This window comes from Schistocerca cancellata, chromosome 9 (assembly GCF_023864275.1).
Source record: "Schistocerca cancellata isolate TAMUIC-IGC-003103 chromosome 9, iqSchCanc2.1, whole genome shotgun sequence".
Taxonomy (NCBI): domain Eukaryota; kingdom Metazoa; phylum Arthropoda; class Insecta; order Orthoptera; family Acrididae; genus Schistocerca; species Schistocerca cancellata.
Genome location: NC_064634.1, coordinates 142329737 through 142344375, shown reverse-complemented (window position 1 = coordinate 142344375; position 14639 = coordinate 142329737). Strand labels below are relative to the sequence as shown.

At 37.6% G+C, this 14639-nt stretch overlaps 1 protein-coding gene across 2 annotated transcripts in view; it reads left to right on the top strand.

The window, feature by feature from the left end:
* LOC126100456 (cytochrome P450 302a1, mitochondrial) overlaps positions 1-14639 on the top strand; it is a 230022-nt gene that overhangs the window by 174712 nt on the left and 40671 nt on the right. For both annotated transcript variants that reach the window (XM_049911065.1, XM_049911064.1), the window contains exons 6-7: positions 2660-2828; positions 4466-4714. In XM_049911065.1, coding sequence (XP_049767022.1) covers positions 2660-2828; positions 4466-4714 — 418 coding nt within the window. The remainder of the gene's footprint in view (positions 1-2659; positions 2829-4465; positions 4715-14639) is intronic.

Here is a 14639-nt window from a genome sequence, read left to right as displayed (position 1 = left end):
TTAACTAGTTTGAGGAGTTCAGATCTGTTTGTTGCTAAGAGATCTGAGACTTTACCTTCATGAGTTGATTCTCTATCAGCTCAAAGTATTTTTGGACAGGACATTCAGAATAATGTCACACAGTCCCTGTCTCTGGCACCAGTTCTGAAGCATGACCATCCCAGTCTACAACTGAAAAGCTGAAGTCACTCCCATTACAACTGTGTGATCAGGAAACGTATTCACTAAATTCTGCAAGTTCTCTCTGAAGTGCTCTACCACTACAGCTGCTGACACACGTGGCCTATAAAAGGATCTCATTACCATTTTTGACTCACCTTTGATGCTTAACTTCACCCAGATTAATTCACATTCAGAATCTATTATAATCTCGCTAGATGTTATTGAATCCTTTTCTCCACAGAATACATGACCACCATTGGTGACTAATCTATGAGTATGATAAAAATGTAGGATTTCGTTGCTATTCACAAATGTCATTTGAGATCTTGATAAGATTTCCAAGTAGAGTAAATACATTAAATGTTAAGAAACACAAAATTGTGAATTTTACAAAATGCAGAAAGATGATATCTTATGACTGTAATGTTAGTGATTATCAGCAGGAATCAGTCAATTCATACAAATATCTGGATGTAACAGTCCGTGTAGATGTGAATTAAATGATGATGTGTATTCAACTGTTAATAAAACAGGTGTCAGGCTTCAGTTCATGGCAGGATACTAGGAAGATGCAGTCTGTATACAAGGGAGATGGCTTACAAAACACTTGTGCATTCAATTAAAATGTTGCTTAAGTGTGTGAGATCCATACCAGATAGAACTAACAGGGATAACTGAACATATTCAAAGAAGACTAGCACACATGATCACAGATTTGTTTGACTCAGCAAATAGTGTCATGGAAATGTCAGAACAGCTGAATTGACAGATGCTCAAAAATAGATGCAACCTGACTATGGTTCTACCAGAACCTTACTTCTAAGGTTCTAAGAACCAGTACTAAGTGAGAAACCAAGAAACAAATGTGTTCTCCCTATAGGGCCTGTGAAGAGAATATTAGACTAATTATGGCAAGCACAGGAGCTTTTAAGTAGTCACTTTTACTGTGCACCATACACAATTGGAGTGGGAAGAAATCTGAATATTGGGTACAATACTAAATACTCTCTCATATGCAGTTTTGAACAGTTTGTGAACTATGTATGTAGATGTAGAAGATCTGACATATTGATTGTTGAATTTGTTTCCACACTTTCTGAAGAATGACCTGAGTATCACTAACAATGTAGGAAAAGATAGACTGCTACTCATCACAAAGATAACATGCTAAGTTGCAACAGTCATAATTAAAAGACACACATAAGTTTTTGGCCACAGCATTCATCAGAGAAAGAGAAACACACACCATTCACTCACACAAGCAAGCACACCTCATGCACACATGACTGCCAACTCCGCAGCTCCGGACACAATCCATTGTATGTAATGAAATGGAACACTTACAGCAGTCCTATCAATGTTATTTATTATGTGGATACCAGTTCAGTGCTTCAGTACACGATCTTTAGGCCTTAACTTATGCTGACAGTGTTAACTCCAATCATATACACAATTCCATCAGTAGCCAACATCTATGAACTGGTTTTTGCTGACTAACTGTAACAATGATGTTGTGTCTCCAACCATCAACTACCATTGGTTAAGAGCTGAAGATGATGTACTGAAACTGGTAGTCATATAATAAATAATATCATAATGATTGCCGTAGATGTTCCATTTTATTATGTAAGTGAATGGCCGAAGTCCCCCAAACCTCCAGTCAGAAGGATGGACATACAAAAATAATGCATTGTGGTCCAAGCTGCTGGAGCTGGCAGTCTTGTATGTGTGAGGTGTGAAATATGTGAGTTTCTCCTTTTTCGACAAAGGCTGTGGCAGAAAGCTTAGGTATGAGTGTCTGTTAGTTGTACCTGTCTTCAACTTAGTGTGTTATCTTTAGGTAAATAGCAACCTATCTTTTCCTATATTCTTGATATTCCTACCTGGAGTTTCCATTGTTTGAAGGTCATTCAATATCTTCTAAATCAATGTTTCATAAAACCCTCTCCTATAGCTCTATTGACCAAATATGTCATTGCACCAGTCTAAAGTAATTCAGCAGATCAGCCTGTCACTAAAATCTGCATTTGAGCTGTAGTGGTAGTTCCAGGAAGTCTAATGGTCCATTTGAAAAATGTGCTTTAGAGTTCAGTGTTCTCTATTAGTTATTTATATAGGATCATGAAAATATTATGTGAGTTTAGGGTGTCCCTAAAAATTTCAATTCACAATAATATCTCTAATAGTGGTCATTGAAACTTTTATCTTCCTATCTTGAACGCCCAACTTGAATTTAGTGCAAAAAATGTGACAAATGTAATTAGAACATTCTGTAGACAGATTCTAACAAGAAACAGTGTTCCTAGGGACTTTTGACAACACAGTATACCTACACTGTAGCCACATCATTCTGGAAATCTGAAATTTGTGTGCAGTAGGTTCTTCAAAAGCTATTGTGTAAATGAGGTAAATCTTGCTTGTGATGTGGAGCTAAGAAAGTTGCAATAAAAAAGGAAATTCTTCTTTTTAATTTTCTAAATATGGTGTTTTATTTCAGTGTTGCATTGGAGCTGGTATCACAGAAAGCTACAGCTATGGAAAAAGGATGGAAGCGAAATGATGGACATCAGGCATCTCTTCTAGAACAGTATCTCTTATCACCTGATTTAAGCCATAAGGATATTGTAGGGATGGCAGTTGACATGATTTTAGCTGGAATGGACACAGTAAGCACAAATAATTTGTGAGATTGTACAAAAATCTGTTGAAAGTGTAAATCATACTTTGGCAATAAGATCAGAATAGCATTATTCTCTTAATAATCAATGAGAATAATCAGGTTTTGAAAATATGATGTAATTGGATGGATAAAAAATCTAATATCCAGGCAGTAGCAGGAGAACAAACATATAAAGGAATTAAAGTCTGCAAGCTTTCAGAGCCAGTGGCTCCTTCTTCTGGCAGAAGAGTTGAAGGGATGTAACAAGGGTTACGGAAAAGTGCTGATGAGGTTAGGAAAAGTGATAGCATTCAGAAAAGTTGCCCAGAACCCCAGGGTTGCCTTTCCTTAAGCCCTCTTCCATCCTCTTCAACCCTTCTGCCAGAAAAAAGAGCCATTGGCTCTGAAAATTAGAAACTGTTAATACCTTTAACTGTGTGCTCTCCTGCCAAGGCTTGGTGATTAGCTCATCATATTAATTAGATAGTCAATGATCATGTTCGATGCCCCATTGTATTCACAAAATAATTTGCCACGTTACTGGAAGTGGAGCAATTGGTGTAAGTTTGACTTATTGCCAACCAAAGTTAGGAAACAATACAGTGTGGTGTAGCAATTTAGCATTGCCATAGGCATTGCGAGAGCAATATTGAGTCCAGTGTGCTGCCTGCCCTGTGAGGAGGACATGGGGCTATCACCCCTGCCTCCACCCCACTCCCGCTAATCCCTCCTACCCTCACCATTACTGCAGCAGCCCATGTGCTAGCCATGCTTATGCTCCCAGCATTCATTATAAAAGTGCAAAGTTATTTGTGTGCATAGTACGTGGATATACTTATTGGTTTCAAGACTGTTTCTGCTAATTTTTGTAGTAATTTATCTTTAGTCTATTGATAATTCCACATTGTATTGTACATTGTGGCCTGCTTTTGTTCCACTGTTGCATGACATCCACCTTCACCCCCCACCCCCACTGCCCTGACCACCCTCTCTCCAACCCCCCATGCACAAAGAAAAAAATCTTCAGTTTTCACTTATTTACTCTCTTTACTTTTCTTGAAGATGTCAAGGTGGTGGATTTCAAACAACCTCTGTGCTGCTTATCCCCCCCCCCCTCCCCCAGCTCCCCACCCCGTTCCCATCATGGGCATTTTATATTACTTAGTAAAAGACTATTTTAGAGATTTCAGTAATTATTTTAGTGTTTATATTTTGTATACTGAAAGCTAGAGAACAAACTAAAAACATATCAAGAAGAAATTGACTCATGCTATTAAACTCTATGGGCATGTAGGAGAACTGCAGCTTTATTTGGGAGTAACACTGATAAGAACATATTACCTACAAATCCGATATAATGACAAGTAATGGAGGCAGACAAATGCTTGTGAAACTAATAACATATGATCATTTAATCAGTGGCACATGACACAGTTAGCTGTGGTCTATTATTTTTAGAAATAAGTGACTACCTCTGTTAATGGACATGATTGTGATAATCATTATAATTGTCTTGAATATGTTACCAACAGCATAAATTTATAATAAGCGAAGACATATGTATTTCTATGAGAAAAATTAACTATGTAAATTCTGCTAAGGAATGATGAGAATTTCTTAACACAACATTTCTTTTTCTTACAGACATCTTATACATCATCATTTGCCCTGTACCATCTGGCTATGAACCCAGAAAGCCAGAAGCTCATGCATCAAGAGGCACTGAAACTTCTTCCAGAAAAGAGTACTCCTGTAACTTCACAAGTGCTTAATCAGGCATCCTATACAAAGGCTGCCTTAAAGGAGACATTTCGTCTCAATCCAATTTCTGTGGGAATTGGGAGGATACTGGCACATGATGCTGTTCTTTCTGGATTCCATGTACCAGCAGGGGTATGTTTGTTAATTATGGCTCTCATCCAATTTTGTAATTACATTTGTACATTAGGTCTGTGTTTGCAGCTGAACAAAAAAGGTGTCCTATTTTAGCCAGTGATACACAACTGGAATAAATATAAGTAACAGAATCAAATTATGTATTTCACATTCTGTTTGCATGAAGCAGCTTTTGGTAAATATTACTCTCAGCTTTTGAAGAGTCTGTTAGTTTTAATTGCTACTTGTTGCATTCGCAGTCCCATCAGTGCTATGCCTAATCCATTTCTGGGCTAGAGGCAACATGCTCCTCTGCAATTATGTAATACTGACAGGCATAATTTACTTTTACTAGTTCATGTGTGACTTCTCTACCATTATGTACTTTCCTGTACTTGAAAGTTGCTTGTCTGATATTGGTAGATAAATGCGATGTTGCAGTGTCTGTGTTATTCTGATTATGATGCAAAGTTCCTTTGGACATGCATGCATGTCCAAAAGAATAGATGCTAGATGCTGCAGTGACCACAGCCATTATGAAACACATCAAATGAATCTGCAGTTGCAAATAAGGACTATCATCAGTTGTAGAATGGGATGAAAATTTGTGCCTGACCGGGACTGGAACCTGTATTTTCCACTTATTGCACCAGTCACCTTACCATTTGGCTAACCATGCACAACTCACAGCAGACTAAAACTTCAATATGTCAAGTACAAGTGAAAAACAAGTATTATAATTGATTGCAATCAGCCCCAGGCTCACTGCTGCTATATCTTTGAAATGTTATTTATGAAATTATAACTACAATTCATTTTTATGCTGTTCATCATTTTTGCGATGTTATATTTGTACATAAAATTACATTAGTCTGTTCATGTAATGCTTCAGGATTCTCTGACCTCTACATTTTGTGATGAAACAAGGTCGTCCAATACCATATGGCCTATTTGTTATTTTATCATCCTTCAACCATTTTCTGTAGATTCTCATGACAGTAATATGCCAACAGGTGACCAGCTTCACCTTCTTAGAGATTCTCATTTTTAGCCTCAGGGGCATAACAATATGACCTTTGTCAAAACTGCTTATATCAGTGGATTGTTGCATTTGCAGCCCATATCTTTGCTATAGTGCCTGCCCATTCATCTCTCTTCTGCTTACATTCTTTCCTTACTGTGTCATATGCCCGTAACACGACCAGGAGGCATTCGAGCTCTTGGTGGGTAGTGGTCATAATGTTTTGGTTCATCAGTGTAGGTAGTTGAAATTTAACAAGAACATCATAAGTGAGTGCAGCTATGTCTGCTCCACATACATAATGTGTTTTATAGAACCTCAAAAAAACTTTAGCGGTGATCTAAATTGTCATCACATCTTACCACAAAAAAAAAAAAAAAATAGCCTTGTTCATCGCCTAAAATATCCCCTGTGCCATAACAAACTACTGAATAATTGAAGGATTCACTGAGACAGCTTTTTAAGTATACAGTTCAAAATTTCTTTACCAAGGATTTCAATTAATTCATTTCGTGTCTTTGGATAGGTGCAACTTTGTCCTCTTTGAAGCATCAGTTTGAAAGATAGCTTTCTTTTACTGTGGAGTTCAACAGTTCGATTTAGTTTCTTTCAAAGTTTTTGTGTCCTATAACAGCCAATACTTATCTGATAAGATATTTAAGGCTATTAATAATGATCAGAAGCGATTCTAAAGCCATTTCTTGTTGCTAAATTTCAGTTGAGATAGTTCCATTTAGTAGGCAGGTGCTTTTAACTGAATATGTCTCAATAAAGTCTGTGAATGAGCAACTTTCTTCTCATGTGTTCTGAATTTTTCAGTAGCCTTTGTCCAGTTCTGAAATCCTTTTCCAGTAAATGCTGTATCAACTTTAGTTGCAAGAGTTATATGTGGGCATGTTGTTGTTGTGGCCTTCAGTCCCAAGACTGGTTTGATGCAGCTCTCCATGCTACTTTGTCCTGGGCAAGCCTCTTCATCTCTGAGTAATTACTGCAGCCTACATCCTTCTGTATGTGCTTGCTGTATTCATCTCTTGGTCTTCTTCTACAATTTTTACCTCCCCTCCTCCCCACATTTCCCTCCAGTACTAAATTTGTGATTCCTTGATGCCTCAGAATGTGTCCTGATCCCTTCTGTTAATCAGGTTGTGCTACAAATTTATCTTCTCCCCAGTTCTATTCAGTACCTCATAATTAGTTATGTGATCTACCCATCTAATCTTCAGCATTCTTCTGTAGCACCACTTTTCAAAAGCTTATGTTCTCTTCTAAACTGTTTATCATCCCTGTTCCACTTCCATACATGGCTACATTCCATACAGATACTTTCAAAAAGGACTTCCTGACACTTAAATCTATACTCAATGTTAACAAATTTCTCTTCTTCAGAAACACTTTTCTTGCCATTGCCAGTCTACATTTTATATCCCCATTACTTCAACCAGCATCAGTTATTTTGCTTCCCAAATAGCTACTACTTTAACTGTCTCATTCCCTTATCTAATTCTCTCAACATCACGTGATTTATTTCAGCTATGAACCTCATTTTGCTTTTGTTGGTGTTCATCTTAATCATCCTTTCAAGACACTATCCATTCCGTTCAACTGCTCTTCCAAGTCCTTTGCTGTCTCTGACAAAATTATAATGTCATTGGCAAGCCTCAAAGTTTTATTTCTTCTCCTTGGACTTTAATTTCTACTCCAATTTTTTTTTTTCCTTTACTGCTTACTCAGTGTACAGATGGAATAACACCAGGAATAGGGTACAACCTTGCCTCACTCCCTTCTCCACCACTGCATAAATGGGGCATGGTTGAGAGACCTGATTGTGACTGTGGACACAACAAACAGACGCTACAGCACATCACCACTGAGTGTTCTTTAAGGAAATTAAGGGAGAAGCTACCACCTTGCTGAAGCTACCACCTTGCAGTACAGTAATGCCAACTATATGATCACCCTATGGAATTATACATCACTTATTATTTTATTCTATGTGACTTGATATTATATACATTTGTCATTATCAGTGTTTTATCTTATAATCAGTATATTTTTTATCTCAAAATGTACCAGACGTAATATGATGCTTTATTACTGATGTAATCTGATGCTGAATTTGAAGCCATATGAAATAATAATAATAATAAATCCACCACTGCTTCCCTTTTATGCCCCTCGACTCTTATAACTGCTATCTGGTTTCTGTACACATTGTAAATGGCCTTTCTTTCCCTGTAATTTACCCCTGCAACCTTAAAAATTTGAAAGAGAGAGTTTCAGTCAATATTGTCAAAAACTTTTGTCAAAGTCTACAAATGCTATAAAAATACATTTGCCTTTTCTTGACCTATCTTCTATCTTCTAAGAGAAGCCATAGGGTCAGTATTGCCTCCTGTGTTCCTACATTTCTCCGGAATTCAAACTGATCTTTCCTGAAGACAACTTCCTTTCTTCTGTAAAGGATTCATGATAATATTTTGGAACCATGAGTTATCAAACTGATGGTTCGGTAATTTTCACACTTGTCAGCAGCACCTGCTTTCTTTGGAGTTGGAATTATTGTATTCTTCTTGAAGTCTGAGGGTATTTCACCTTTCTCATACATTTCACTCACTAGCTGGAAGAGTTTTGCCATGGCTGGCTCTCACAAGGCTACCAATAGCTCTAACAGCATGTTTACTCCCGGTGCCTTGTTTTGACTTCTTTCAGCACTTTGTCAGATTCTTCATGCAGTATCATATCTCCCTTCTCATCTTCATCTTCATCCTTTTCCATTTCCATAATATTGCCCTCAAGTACATCTCCCTTGCATAGACCCTCTATATACTCTTTCCACCTTTCTACTTTCACTTTTTTTTGCTTAGGCTCTTGATATTCATACAAGTGGTTCTCTTTTCTCCAAAGATCTCTCTAATTTTCCTGTAGGCAGCATCTATCTTAACCCTAGAGATATATGCTTCACCATCCTTACATTTGTCCTCTAGCCATTCCTGCTTAGCCATTTTGCACTTCCTGTCGATCTCATTTTTTAGAAGTTTGTGTTCCCTTTTGCCGGTTTCAGTTATTGCATTTTTATACTTTCCCCTTTCATTGATTAAATTCGATATCTCTTGTGTTACCCATGGGTTTCTACTAACCCTCATCTTTTTAACCATCAGTTCTGTTTCACAAGATGAAGTAGCTAAAGCAATAAAAGGACTAAAAAATTACAAATTGGCAGGTATTGATGGTATACCTACAACAATGTTAAAGAAGAGAGCATCAAACCTAATTGAATTACTCACACACTTATGTGACTGCTCACTTCAGGCAGGCACTTTCCCCGATATGTTGAAAACATCAAAAATTATTCCTGTACATAAAAAAGGGGATAAAGACAATGTAAATAACTACAGAACCATCACAATTTCCTCCTGAATCTCTAAAGTACTAGAAAAAGTTATATATGACAAACTTATGAAATTTATAAATAAAAACAGCATCCTATGTAATGAATAACATGGATTCAGAAATAAGAGGTCAGTGACAACTGCTGTCTATGAGTGCATCAGTTCCATCCTAAACCTGATAGACAAAAAACAGGAAACAATAGGAGTATTTATTGACTTGTCAAAAGCTTGGACATGATGGACCATAAAATTCTGCTATCAAAGCTTGAAAGATATGGTATTCGAAGTCTGTCCAGCAAGTGGATCAGTTCCCTCCTGACTAATCGTAACCAGGCAGCGTGCATCATGCACACAAATATTGAACTAAAAACTGTATATAATCACTTATCTGACTATAAACAAATTAAATGTAGTGTACCCCAAGGATCAGTAATGGGACCCCTTCTGTTTCTTCTGTACATAAATCATCTAAGTTTAAATGTTGATGCACACAAAACAATCATATTTGCAGATGACACCATGATTCTACTAAAAGGAGACGACGATGAACAATTACAGCAGACAGTAAATGCGGTCACGAAACAACTTACCAGCTGGGCACAGAGTAATCAGCTTGTAATAAACAGTAAGAAAACCATTGCTCTAAAATTCCACAATGTTCCTAACAAGGACATGTTTATCCCATCAGTCTCTATCAATGACGAACCAGTTGGTAACAATACTGAAACCAAATTCTTAGGACTTTGGCTGCAGAGTAACATCAGATGAAATAAGCATATTGAATATCTCAATGCACAACTGAGCCAAACATGTTACCTTCTTTGTTCATTAAAATCATGCTGTAGTGAGAAAACAGTATTGAATGCATATCATGCATACTTTCATTCTCGTCTTAGATATGGGGTCACCTTCTGTGGAAACACTAAAACAGCTAATAGCACTTTTAAACAACAAAAAAGGGCCATTAGAATCTTGTTTGGGTGCAAGCCTAGAGACTCTTGTAAACCCCTGTTTAAGAAATCTGGTATTCCTCCATTACCATGTGTGTACATTATGGAAACCCTTTTGTTCTTTAAATTAAATGTAATAGGTAAGTACTGGAGACTGCAAAAAAACTGTGATTTACATGATCACTTTACCAGACAAAACAGAAACTTACATATGACTCAAATCAGCACAGCACTGTGCCAAAAAGTTACTTTTCACATGGGAGTTAAGCTTTATAACAAACTTCCTGAAAACAAAAAAGCTATCACAGAGGTCAATACATTTGGAAAATCTCTAAAGTCATATTTACAGCATCACTGCTTTTACTCCATTGAAGAATATTTAAATTTATGAAATGTGTTATATAAATACTTACGCATAAAGTGTATTATTGTAACCTTAAATGTGTATGCCTTGAAATGACTTTCAGCCTGTATATTTATAACTTGACTTGTCCAGTGTCTTATGCATAAGCTGCTACGTAGACAACAGGACTAATAAAAAATACAATACAATACAATCCTCTGCTGCCTTCACTATTTCATCTCGCAAAGGTACCCACTCTTCTCCTACTGTGTTCCTTTCCCCTATTCTTGTCAAACATTCCCAAAGGCATCCACGGAAAATATCTACAACCTCTGGTTCTTTCAGTTTGTCCAGGTTCCATCTCCTTAAATTCCTGGAATTTAATTTGGGCATAACTTGGTATATCTTGTGCAGGAAGAACAGCGTACATCTTCAGATCCAAGTCCAAATGTCCTATCGCAACTTTTCAGGAAGCTAAGTACTCAGCATGGACAACATTGCACAGGGAAACCATCTGCTAGAATTTCAGGTTGATGTGGAGAGGAGGAGCAAGCAAAGGTAGCACCAGATGATACTTACTCTTCTGCATTTGCTGTGACAAGTGCAGCCTGTCAGTTGTTGATGAACATTGCAATGGCAGAACCTGACCTTCAGATTTTCCTTCAGTTGAAAGTTCACCAGCATTCTCCTCTAAACTCTCTGAAAATGAGCACTCATTTCATAGAACTAGTGTTAGAATTCTAAATGAAATCAGAAGCTTGTTGTAGTCCCCAAAAAAGTATTTTGAAATAACATGAAATATTCTACACCGAAGATCCAAAGAAATGGGTACACCTGTCTGATATCATGCAGGGCCTGTGTGAGCATGCAGAAGTGCCACAACATGATGTGGCATGGACTTGACTAATGTCTGAAGTAGTGCTGTTGGGAACTGGCACCATGAATTCTGCAGGACTGTCCATAAATCCGTAAGAGTACAAGAGGGTGGAGATCTCTTCTGAACAGCACAGTGCAAGGCATCCCACATGTGCTCAATAATGTTCATGTCTAGGGAAATTGGTGAACAGAAGAAGTGTTTAAACTCAGAAGAGTGTTAATGGAGCCACTCTGTAGCAATTCTGGACATGTGGGGTGTCACATTTCCAGCTGGAATTGCCCAAGTCCATCAAAATGCACAATGGATATGAATCGATGAAGGTGATCAGACAGGATGCTTACGTATGTGTCAGCTGTCAGAGTCATGTCTAGACATATCAGGGATCCCATGTCACTTCAACTGCAGATGCCCCACACCATTACAGAGTCTCCACCAGCTTGAACAGTCCCCTGCTGACATGCAGGGTCTAAGGATTCGTGAGGTTGTCTCCATAACTGTACACATCCATCCACTCAATACAATGTTAAACAAGACTCATCAGGCCAGGCAACATGTTTCCAGTCATCAACAGTCCAATGTTAGTGTCAATGGGACCAGGTGAGGCATAAAGCTTTGTGTTGTGCAGTCATCAATGGTACAAAAGTGGGCCTTCAGCTCCGAAAGCCCATATTGATGATGTTTCATTGAATGGTTCACACGCTGACACTTGTTGATGGCCCAGCATTGGAATCTGCAGCAATTTACAGAAGGGTTGCACTCCTATCATACTGAACAATTCTCTTCAGTTGTCATTGGTCCCGTTCTTGCAGGATCCTTTTCCAGTTGCAGCGATGTCAGAGATCTGATGTTTTACCAGATTCTTGGTATTCACAGTACACTCATGGAATGGTTATACAGGAAAATTCCCACTTCATTGCTACCTCAGAGATGCTATGTCCCATCGCTCGTGTGCTAACTATAACGCCACATTCAAACTCACTTAAATCTTGATAACCTGCCATTGCAGCAGCAGTAACTGATCTAACAACTGCACCAGACACATGTTCTCTTATATAGGTGTTGCCGACCACAGTGCTATATTCTGCCTGTTTATGTGTCTCTGTATTTGAATATGTATGCCTATACAAGTGTCTTTGGTGCTTCAGTGTACATTATTATTGTCAACTAGCTGGTTACCCATCCTTCATATGGGCAAAAAGAATATTTTTCACAGTTATTAACATCATTCGAGGAACACTAAAAGGCTGTAACCATATGTCATTTCTATTTTTGTTTAACTTTTCTGTGACTTTTTGGAACAGTTTGTGAAGGATATAATCACTGATGATTGAACTTAAGTGCAATATTTGCAGCTTTTCTTTCTTGAGTGTCTATTTGTGCATTGTTCTCAATGAAAACAATGGATCAACTCCTCACACATTGTTAATGACAATGAAAATTATTGAATTGACTATTACCATGAAATGGTGAAGTATTTTGAAATGGCAGGAGTCCTAAAGTATTTCCTCATATAAAACCTTTGTTCATGGAAATTTTTGGCTCAGTTGGTTGAGTGAAACAGTAACAGGTGAAGACCTCTACATTTCTAAATACTGTATTAGTCTGATTATTGCTGTATTTATTTATTTAATCATCTGTGGAACAATATACATTGTATGGTTGTCATCAAATGTTTGTACCATATTTATGATTAAAATAAATATTCCTCTTGCAGTATTTATAGCTTCTATGCTTAGTTCTACTTTTCTAATCATATCATAAATTGTTACATAGTACAATGTTCACAATCATTAAGTTACAATTCTATAGTTATTTTAAATATTCATTTACAGTGTAGTAACTATTTTTCATAAATATCTTTTTAGGCTTTGGCTAAAGGTGTTGGTAACACTTACATCTTTTATTTTTTGTGGCAGTCTATTGTTTAATTTAATTTTATAATATAGTACACAATTTTTGAGTTTTTGACTTGTTTCTTCTGTTTATATGTAAACACTGTCTGGATTTGGTTCCGTGGTCATATATTGTGCTGTACAGATTAAGATTTTTTCTTATATACATAGTGTTGTTATAGATGTGGTCACATGGAACTACCAGAATTTCTAGCTTCTTGAATAAATCTTTACAGTGTGCCCAGTTACTACTGTTTGTTACTGTTGATACAGCTCATTTCTGTATCTTGAAAATAGTCTGTATGTTCCCAGCATTATTGCTGGAGGATTGAAGGCAAATATCCAAGTTAGGTTACTTTGAGGCATGAAATGCTGCACACTGGTGTAAGGATTCACAGGGTATAACATTTTGATGGTAGCTTCTTTGCCAAAATTGACACATGTTCTGTCCATTTCAACAGACATTCATCTCCAAGAATTATATGGGGTAGAGAACTGGACCCTATAAACTTCCCTGGGGGCCATCTGTATTAATATATCTTGTATATGACATTTGTGTTGTAAAATTTGGTGGTCAGTGTGTCGAATGCATATTTTGTCTGTTGCATTCTCATCCTTGTGTAGTGCTTTGAGTAAAACTTTAGTAAACTGTGCTACAGTTGACTGTGTACTTCTTGTGGGCTTGAAACTGAATTGTTCATTGCAGACATGGTTGTATTTATTGAAGCACTTCAGTACTCTGTTTTTCATTGCAGATTCTATTCTTTTGGAAATGCAAGATAATAAAGAAATTGGCCAGTGGTTTTCTTCATTTTCTGCATCATCATTTTTAGTATTGGTATTACTTTAGCTTGTTTCAGGTATTCAGGAAAGCAGCCAGATCTGAAATACTCATTAATTATTATTGTTAATGGGGTCTTTATGTTGTTTATACATTTCTTAAACAATAGAAAATCCAGATGGAATGTAACAATATTATGAAATGATAGTTGCTACTCACCATACAGTGGAGATGCTGAGTCGCAGATAGGCATTACAAAAACTGTCGGGAAAGTGAGCTTTTGGCCAACAAGGCCTTTGTCAAAAATAGACAACACACACACACACACACACACACACACACACACACACACACACACACACACACACGACCACAGTCTCTGGCAGCAGAAGCCAGACTGCAAGCAGCAGTGCATGATGGGATGGGCAAACTAGTAAACTGTGCTACAGTTGACTGTGTACTTCTTGCAAGAATGGAGGAGGCTGGGGTGGGGAGGGGAAGGGATAGCACAGCAGGGGTGTGGATGCTGTGAGAGTGTGCAGAGACAGGTGGAGAGAGGATAAGGCAGTTAGGTGCAGTCGGGAGGTTAGTTGGAGGTTGGGGGAGAGGGAGGGGGGAGTAGTACAAAAGGAGAGAAGTAAAAAGATTGTATGCTTTGGTGGAATAGAGGGCTGTGTAGTGCTGAAATGG